General features: G+C 49.4%; 1 protein-coding gene across 1 annotated transcript; it reads right to left on the bottom strand.

Moving 5' to 3' along the window:
* Window positions 1-1,130: 1,130 nt before the first annotated feature.
* On the bottom strand, window positions 1,131-8,540 carry GJB1 (gap junction protein beta 1; the record flags this gene model as incomplete). The annotated part of the gene is made up of 2 exons (XM_084258066.1): window positions 8,526-8,540; window positions 1,131-1,998 (listed from the first exon to the last, which is right to left on the bottom strand). Exon 2 carries the CDS (start codon window positions 1,980-1,982, stop codon window positions 1,131-1,133), a length of 852 nt encoding a protein of 283 aa, XP_084114192.1. The 5' UTR covers window positions 1,983-1,998; window positions 8,526-8,540.
* Window positions 8,541-8,925: the final 385 nt, after the last annotated feature.

Below are 8,925 nucleotides of genomic sequence, written 5' to 3'. Positions count from 1 at the left end.
AGGAAATGTGTGCTGCCCTCTGGGACCTGCCAAACTTCTCTATCATTTCTTTTGTCTCCAGAGCAAGCCGTTCCTTTTTGATTTTTGTAACATCATAGGTAAGGGACCCAAGGCAAATTTTTGAGGTAATGTCCATGTTTTATAATACATTGTGGCCAGGTTTACAAAGCTGCACACACACTTACCCAAAACTCAATAAACAGTATACTTGAAAAAAACAAATAAAATCAGAAGAAGGGGGGGGGGGTGTCTGAATTAGATCCCAATAAAGATGTTACTAAAAAAATGGAGAGAATCCCCCAACCCAAAACCACCATAATGAAAACAACAGGCAAGAAAGTCTCAAGGTCAGGTTTTGCCAGGCCAAGAGGGCAGTGGTTCCTCATTTACAGCTTTGGCTACTCAAATTGCTATTTCTTTTGCTCAGTCCTTTCTTGATCAGCAAAAAGCAAAGGCCACCTCCTCCAGGGGGAGGTCAGAGGTTGCAGGAGAAAAAACTTGACAAACACACAAGCTACCTCCTCGGTTACTGTAAAATCCTGTTTAATGTGTAACATTCCAGGCAGAGAGAGGCCTTGGGGACTAGAGGCAAAGGCAGCCCTGACCAACCCCCACTCCAATTTATCTGCCTGCAGGGGCTCCCTTCCCTTGTTTTGGGTAAGCACTTCTGTAAGCCCAGTTCCTCCCTTTCTCGCATCAGACACCCCTCCTCCTTCCACCCACAAGTCCACAGCACCCTCCCATGACTCCATTTGCCCACATCACTCCCCTCCGATGTCACTCCAGAAATAGGGTATCTGACAACATGGGGTTAAGATTAGTTTTATAGTTGGAGGTGCTGTCTGAACATCCCATCTCTTGTCCCCAGTGGCCCCAGGGGGGAGAAGAGAGGAAAGGATACAGGGAACAAGGGCTGCCCTCATCTCCAATAACCTTAAGCGCTGGCGTGGGCGGCCTCCAGCCCAGCACCCCTTCAACCTCTGAGACAGAGCCCTGGGAGGAAGGGGAGCAGGGTGGGAAGGAGGTTTGGCCAGAGCAATCCCTAGCACCTGTGCACCGGCAGGGGAGAAGGAGGGGTAGGCTCAGGGCAGGGCTGGGGGACAGGAGGGGAGGTTGCCTGGTAGGTGGCATCAGCAGGCCGAGCAGCGGTCGCTCTTCTCAGCCAGCCCGGCCCCAGTGCCAGGGCTGCGACGCAGTATGTCCTTCAGGGAGCCATCCTGCTCGCTCAGCAGCTTGTTGATCTCATTCTGCTTGTATTCAGGTGAGAGGCGGTGGCTGAAGCCTGAGCCCTTGCGGGAGGGTGGATTGGAGCGGCGCTGGGCTCGGCGGGCACAGGCCCGGATGATGAGGTACACCACCTCTGCCACGTTGAGGATGATGCAGATGCCAGAGGTGGCCAGCATAAAGACGGTAAAGACGGTTTTCTCGGTGGGGCGGGACACAAAGCAGTCCACTGTGTTGGGGCAGGGGTAGGCCTCGCACTTGACCAGCCGCACCATGGCGTAGCCAGGGTAGAGAAGATAAAAGACGTACATGAAGACGGCCTCGAACAGCAGCCGAAAGACCACACTGATGACATAGGTCCACCACAGTCTCCCTGAGATGTGGACCTTGTGCCTCTTCACCTCCTCCAGGTGGAGAGGGTCCGCGTGGCCTTCAAGTCGCAGCATTTTCTTTTCTATGTGCTGCTGGTGAGCCACGTGCATGGCCACGAGGAGAGCTGGGGTGGAAACCAAGATCAGCTGCAGAGACCACAGGCGCACGTGGGAAATGGGGAAAAAGTGGTCATAGCAAACACTGTTGCAGCCTGGCTGGAGGGTGTTGCAGATGAAGGAAGACTTCTCATCCCCCCACACACTCTCAGCAGCCACCACCAGCACCATGATTCTGAAGATGAAGATGACTGAGAGCCAGACCCGTCCAATGGCAGTAGAATGTCGGTTCACGCCACTGAGCAAGGTGTACAGACCTGTCCAGTTCATCCTGCCTCATCCACACCTGCAAAACATGAGGCACAAAGCAAGCTGTCAGGAAGCTGGGGCAGAGAGCCAAGCGTCATAACCCTGCCTGACCACCCCCGCCCCTCCGCCCCACCGCCTTTCCAAGAGCCAGTGACAGGCAAGGAAGGAGGATAATCACAGCTTTCCTCATCACCCCATCTCCCTTGCCAGTCTCTCCTCTTCTCACTCCTCCTCTTCCTCTTCCTCCTCCTTCTCACTCACTCACTGGACTTGACCTTCCCAAGCCCCAACTCCTTTCTTCGCTTTCGTCCCATGACTTTTTTCTCTTCAACCCCTTCCTTTGACAGGCCCCTCAAAGTTCTGCCATCAACCATCCGCTTTAGCCTCCCATCCTCCAGCTCTTTAACTGTTGGTCGTGGGCAGACCCAACAAAGCCCGTTACCTTGGGAAGCGCCTATCCCTGAGGCCACCCAGACAGGTCCCCTATGGTCTCATGTCTGTGCAGGGGGAGTGGCCCCTGGGTCTGCGCCTGCGTCCCAATTCATCACCGCCCGGTGCTGGGGAGTCATATGCTGCTTCATACCCAGTGTCTGCACAATGGGACCTTTGTGGGGCTCTGAACAACGCCCTTTAGAATTCAGATCAAACGCCCTGACTTCCGCCCACCCTACACACAGAGCACTTGTGTCCCAGTGCCCGACACCCAGCCTGCACCCACCTGTTCTGTGCCCGCCCGGTCCATCGCCGCACCCGCCCCAAAGCCCCACCAGGAGAACGGTCAAGGCGGGGGGCCCAGGGTGAGGGGGGAGATGGAATGAAGACAGGTGCATGTAAGAGGAGAGCCCAGGAGAGCAGGAGGCTCTGGGCTAAGGCCCTCCCCCATGACCCCACTAGAACGTTAGGGTCAGTGGGATTTTTTTCCAGAATTAGATCCCCTCTGGGGAACGGATGAGCTAGAAGACAGCAAAAGAAGCTCATGTTTTATCAAGCCAGGAACTGTGTAAAATATTCCCATATAGTCTTTTCTTCTGAGCCATTTAATAACAAGCCTCCATGGCTTGTCATTACCCTGTCCTTCCAGATGAGGAAGCTAAAGATCAGATAAGTTAAGGATCTCACCTAAGGTCACACAGCCAGAAGTGCTAGAATAGGATGAAATACAAAAGTTCTGAAGCAGAAATCCAGGCTCTTTCCACAGTTTGTCTGCGTGCTCTTGCAGACAGCGTTAACAAAAGCAAAGACTGGCCGTTAACACCATCACCGCCACCATCACTGCAGCCAAACATCAACAACAACCAACGCAAAAGCTAACGCTACCCATAAAAGCACAGGGAAGCTGTTGACTGGTGAACACATTACAACTCCAGTGTTATGGAGTAAACCCTAACGGTGTCTTCTCGAGCTTTAGGAAAGGAAACCTGGAATACAGAGGGTGAACAGAGGGTGGGCTCACGTTAAGTCCTAGTCAGAAAAAATATGTACATGCTGAGCAAGCAATAGAAGGGTAAAGATGCATTAGGTAAGAGTCACATAACTTTGAATCTTGGTTCTTCACCCAGTGTGACGTTGGACTAGTTTACTGAACTTCTCCGAGCCTGCTTATTCATTTATAAGTGGGGTCAATAATCAGGATTTTTAGGGCCTCCCTGGTGGTGCAAGGGGTTAAAATGCAACCTATGAAGCTCTCCATAGCCACTGTAGCATGAGTTCGATCCCCGGCCGGGGAGCTACTCACATGGCACAGCAGACCTCTCCTGTCTCGCCCACTGCTCCCCGCAGCAGTGTATTTCGGTCATTCCTCTTGTTCTGTTCCCCACTCTGTCTCTGGTGAATCCTCTCACCCCCACACTTCTGGCCTGAACCCCAGTTCTTGTATGTATAAATAAATCAATCTTTAAAAAAATAATCAGGGTTTTTACCAGCTTTCATGAAGCAACCAGCAAAGGTTCTTAGCCCAGCTCCCTTTTCTAGTTGGTGATCTAGGGAAGTGAGAATGGCACAAAGAGAAAACAATGTTGCTAAGTGATCTACCAAACCCAGCACGTTCCTTCTTGCTCCCTAATGCTGTTGCTGACCTGAAGTGTCTGTCTTGAGATAGAGCAGCCTGTTCCTTTGCTGCCCTGCTCGCAACGTCAAGTGTACATTGTAACCTCCTGGTTTCCTTAGTTTGTGAGTTGCTCTAGGCAAGAAATTCCCCTCTATCCTTCAGACAGGCAAAGAAGACTTTTCCCTACTTCCCACCACCACGGCCACTCCAGTTGTGAGAAGATGGTGCTAGAAGAAGGGAACTAAGTGTGAGAGGAACACACAGGCTGGACCTGCAGGAAATGCAGGGGCACCAGTTGTGCCAGAAACCCCATATCCATGTCCTCTCTGTTGTAAGGGGAAGGGATAGGGTATTAGCAACTAGAAAAGTTAGGGAATGGAAAGAAAGAACTTCGGGGGGAGTAGAGATGATCCACACAACATAGATTACTTCCTGAATAAGGTTTCTTCACCTAGAAAAAAATGCCTAGTGAATTCTTGCTATGGGCCTAACCCAGCTGGGGAGGCAGGAACACCAGTGCCCTTTCTCCCAAGCCTAGAATTCCCAAGCAGGACTGCTGCAAGAGGCCCCGGAGGTTGGCTGTAAAGAAATGCTTCATCCTGGGAGACATGTTAGACTCAAAAACAGGTGGTCAAGGAGCATGATTAAGAATAGCCATTTGCTTGTTCAGAATAGGTAAATCCCTGGAAACAAAGAGCAGATTAGTGGTTGCCAGAGGCTGGGGAAGAGGTTCGGGAGTGATTGCTCATAGATACAGGCTTCTTTGGGGGGGGGGGTGATGAAAATGTCCCCAAAGTGACAGTGATGAAGGTTACACAACTTATTATATTAAAAGGCTGAATTTTATTTTTTTAATAGAATGTTATTGTGAAGAGGGAACCAAATATATTCCCCCAGCTTTACTGAGGTGTAATCGACAAGTAAGATTGTAAGACATCTAGAGTATACACATGATGGTTTGATATACAAATATGCTATGAAGGATTCTCCCTATTGAGTTGATGAACACATTCCATAACCTTGCATATTAACATTTTCGTGTGTGAATAATAAAGATAAATGTTTTAAAGATTTATTTATTTATGCATACAAGAACTGGGGTGTAGACCAGAGGTGTGTTTGGGGGGTAGTGTGAGAGGATTTACCAGAGAGAGAGTGGAGAGCAGAACCAGCAGATCTACTGAAATACACTGCTGAGGGAAGCAGTGGGTGAGACAGGAGAGGCCTGATGCGCCCTATGGGTTGCTTCCTGGCCAGTTGGGGATCGAATTCGCGGCATTGGCCGCTGATAGCTTGATAGTGCTGTCTTTAACCCCTGCACCACAAAGGAAACCCCAAATAACAAGGATATTTTCTTAACGTTATTGAATGATATCATGTGTGCATCCTACCGTTTCAATTAGCGTAGCATTTCTAAAAAGGCTGAATTTTAATGTGTGTAGATTATATCTCAATTAAAATAAAAACAGTTGAAATATCACACACACAAAAAAGGAATACCATTTACTGTGCACTTGTCATGTACCAGGCCCTTGTACACGCACCCACTACTCACGTAATTCTCAGAATGACTCCGTGGGGTAGGTGTAATTTGTAATCCTCACATTATAGATGAAGAAACTGAGGTAAAGAAAGGTGAAGGGACTTGTACCAGGGTCACACAGTTAGTACATGACAGAGCTGGGATTTGAGCCAGGCCAAACTGACGCCAGCGCTCTTTCCCATAAGCACTATCACCCTGACTAGAGTTATAATTTTTCTTTCTCTGAGTGTTTTTATTTAAAACAGGGCAATTCAAAAGTAGTCCGGCTTTTATTCTCGTTTAGCCCCCCTCCCCTTTCCTATCAAACAACAACTTTCTTCTGCTTCTTCCTTCCCACAGCTTTCTGTTGCCTCCTGATTTGTTCTGTTTCCCCTTCCTTACCTTTCTTGGTCTGTTTCTTCAAATTCCAAAGCACATTTCAGCTGTTTTGTTCTCTCTGCCCCTCGGGGGTGCCCCCCAAAGCCTGACTACTCCTGACTTTCTAGGTCTTGTAGCTCTCTGCCTCTCATCTTGTGCCCTCTGGGACGTAGCCACTAACTCCCTGTGGGCCCCTAAGGACTCTTGTGTGGGCACTGGGATCTCAATTTTTGCTCTCCCCTTTGGAAGAAGAGCTGATTCCTATGTCAACATCAATACTTCAAGGGTTTCATTTTAAAAACATTGAGGGCAGTGACCTGATTTTGAAATCCAAACTGTTTTTGTGACTTTGGGTTAAAGTCCAGGTATTGATATGCTCTGTGTTGCTCCAGGGGAGTTTTGCTCCCATGTTCATGTTTAAATTGGGCAAGACTTATCTGGCCATGCCAGGCTTTGGTCTGGTCCTCAGACTCTGAGTAACCCCAACATCAAACATAGTTCAGAATCAGGAGATTGTTCATCCTCCTTACAACAGGCCTGTAATATTCTCCCATGTCTTAAACAAGACAAACGAGGTGGAGAGAAGTTAAATAACTTGCTTTGGTGTCAGCTGCACTGTTACTAAAAGGTATAGTCAAGTTTCAAATTTATTTTCCTCAAACCTCAAAGCCTTTGTGCATTGCCTTGCTTTTGGCGGCATGGTGAGACCAGGTCCAAAACTTAAAAACTTACACTCCTGGGCCTCCCTGGTGGCACAGGGGTTAAAGACAGTGCTATCAAGCTATCTCCAGCCACTGCAGCATGAGTTCAATCCTCCACCTGCCAGGAGCCACCCACATGGCGCAGCAGACTCTCCTCTCTCACCTGCGGCTCCCCTCAGCAGTGTATTTCAGTAGATCTGCCTGTTTTGCTCTCCATTCTCTCTGGTAAATCCTCTCACCCCGCCCCCCAGCACCTCTGGTCTACACCCCAGTTCTTATATGCATAAATAAATAAATCTTTGAAAGAAAACTTATGTTCCTTCCCACATGTGTTGCAAGTGTGGGTGCACACCCATGCACACACATGTCACGCAATACACACTTGTCAAGTTCATAGCTTTTTCTGCCCCCATCTCTCTCTTGTTCCCCACCTCCAGCTACAGGAAATTCTTATGTGCTTTTTGGTTTGGGGAAGAGAGGTCTGGCTGGACTGGATGGGGTGCCATTCAGACGCAGAAGTCACAGTCCCACCTCCATTTTCACAGGCAGCCTCTGGCCAAGAGAGGACAGTGGGGGGGGGGGGTAGGGGGTCTTCCTTCGAGGTTTCCTTCGGAATTCCAGGCCACCTTCATCCGTATGGCCAGGTTAGGCAAACTCTTCTAAGCCCTCTCCCTCTTCCCCTGCTTCTCTTTTCTGCCTGCACCCCGTAGTTCCACAGCACTTCAGTCACTACACTTGTCCTGCGCACCCTGCCATATGTATTGTGTAGCCAGGCTTGCGTCTGGGCCAGTCTAGCTCATTTCAATTCCTTCTCTCCATCTGCCATGGTCTTTTCATAGAACTCCTGCTAATGTCAGCTTCCTTACTCAGTGTTTGGACTATACCCTCTTACTCCTCCATCAACTATCTGACTTCCTGTTGCTCTTTACTGGGGTTTATTCTAACAGCCACCATTTATGGAATTCTTACTAGAAGCTGTAGGTTCATTAATGCTCATCCTCACAACCACCCTGCGAGCTGTGGGTTATTGCCTTGAACTCATGGATGAGGCAATGACGGCCCTAAAAAACCAAGTAACTTCTCACACAGCTGGTAAGCAAGTGCTGGAGCTCAGATTAAAACTCATGTTGGTGTCTCACCAAACCTGGTTTCTTTCTTATTGCTCTGCTCCATCCTAATCTATACTTCTCTCCATTCAAACTCCTCTTATCTATAATCTCCTCTCCTCATCTCACTTTCCAAGTCCCATGCATTCTGCCATGCCATTCCCAACAGCTGGAACAACTTGGAAACAGCTGGAGGGAAAAACTTTCCTTTAGGTCTCCAAATCATCAGTTATTCCAAGATCTACTTGAGTCTGTCTGCCTCCCTCAAGATAATGGAAAAGCATACTCCCAAATTTGGCCCCCATTGGCTGACCCTCTGAGTTCACCGTATTCATCTGCCTGCAGCCCCCGTGTTGGTGGCATGCCTGCTTCACCTTCTCATCAGGGAAGAAAAGCAGCACCTGGCAGTGCACAATAGTACCTGAACCCTAAGGGGGTGTGTGTGGGGGGAAATGTCTTAAAGAGAGAACTTATCCTCTGTATGCCTAGGGGGCTCCTTAACTCTGCCTGGGAATTTGCCTCTGTGGGAATGAGAGCAATCCTTGACTGGGGAAAAAGAATGAGAGGAGAAGTAACTTTGAGCCTGGAAAGAAGATAAAAGTTGGAGACCACAGAGAGAGGCTCAACAAATCTGGCACCTGGCAGGGGGATCTTCACCCCAATTCAAAGGGAAACACAGAAGGGATCTAAGTGGCTGAATGCTGAGGCCAAGAAAAGGCAAGACCTGGGCCTCTCCCCAGTCCCCGTTTCTGTCCCCCTATGCCACACCAGTACTCCTGGACCACCTCCCTCAGCCCCCAGTCTCCTCACCTGGCTGTTGCTGCCTTTCCACAGTGAATGTCTCCAGGCGTATCTGTACTGTGTCACTAAGTAGTGTCAGCCCAGCCCAGGGGAGGGACAAAGAGCCTAGGGCTGGAGGCAGATATGGCCCACAGCCCAAGAGGAACCAAATATTAACCAGCTCCACCTTCTCTCACACACAAGATTGATCCCCAGTTCTCCCAATGAGTTTGGAGAGACAAAATACATAGCCTGGAGTTAGTGCCCTGAGAGAGGGCGGCATCTTTGTCAGCAGGCATCCATGTTTAACCCATCTGGGCTCATCAGCAGCCCTTGACTTTTCCCCATGCCCTGGCCAGAAGAGGAGCCAGTGTGTGGACAAGCTGCAGCTGCAGCAAGGGCTCCTCCATCAGGTGTCATGCCTTAAGGC

The sequence above is a fragment of the Talpa europaea genome, assembly GCF_964194135.1.
Source record: "Talpa europaea genome assembly, chromosome: X".
NCBI classification, from domain to species: Eukaryota; Metazoa; Chordata; class Mammalia; order Eulipotyphla; family Talpidae; genus Talpa; species Talpa europaea.
Note: the sequence above shows the minus strand (reverse complement) of the source record. Positions and strands in the feature narration are given on the sequence as shown.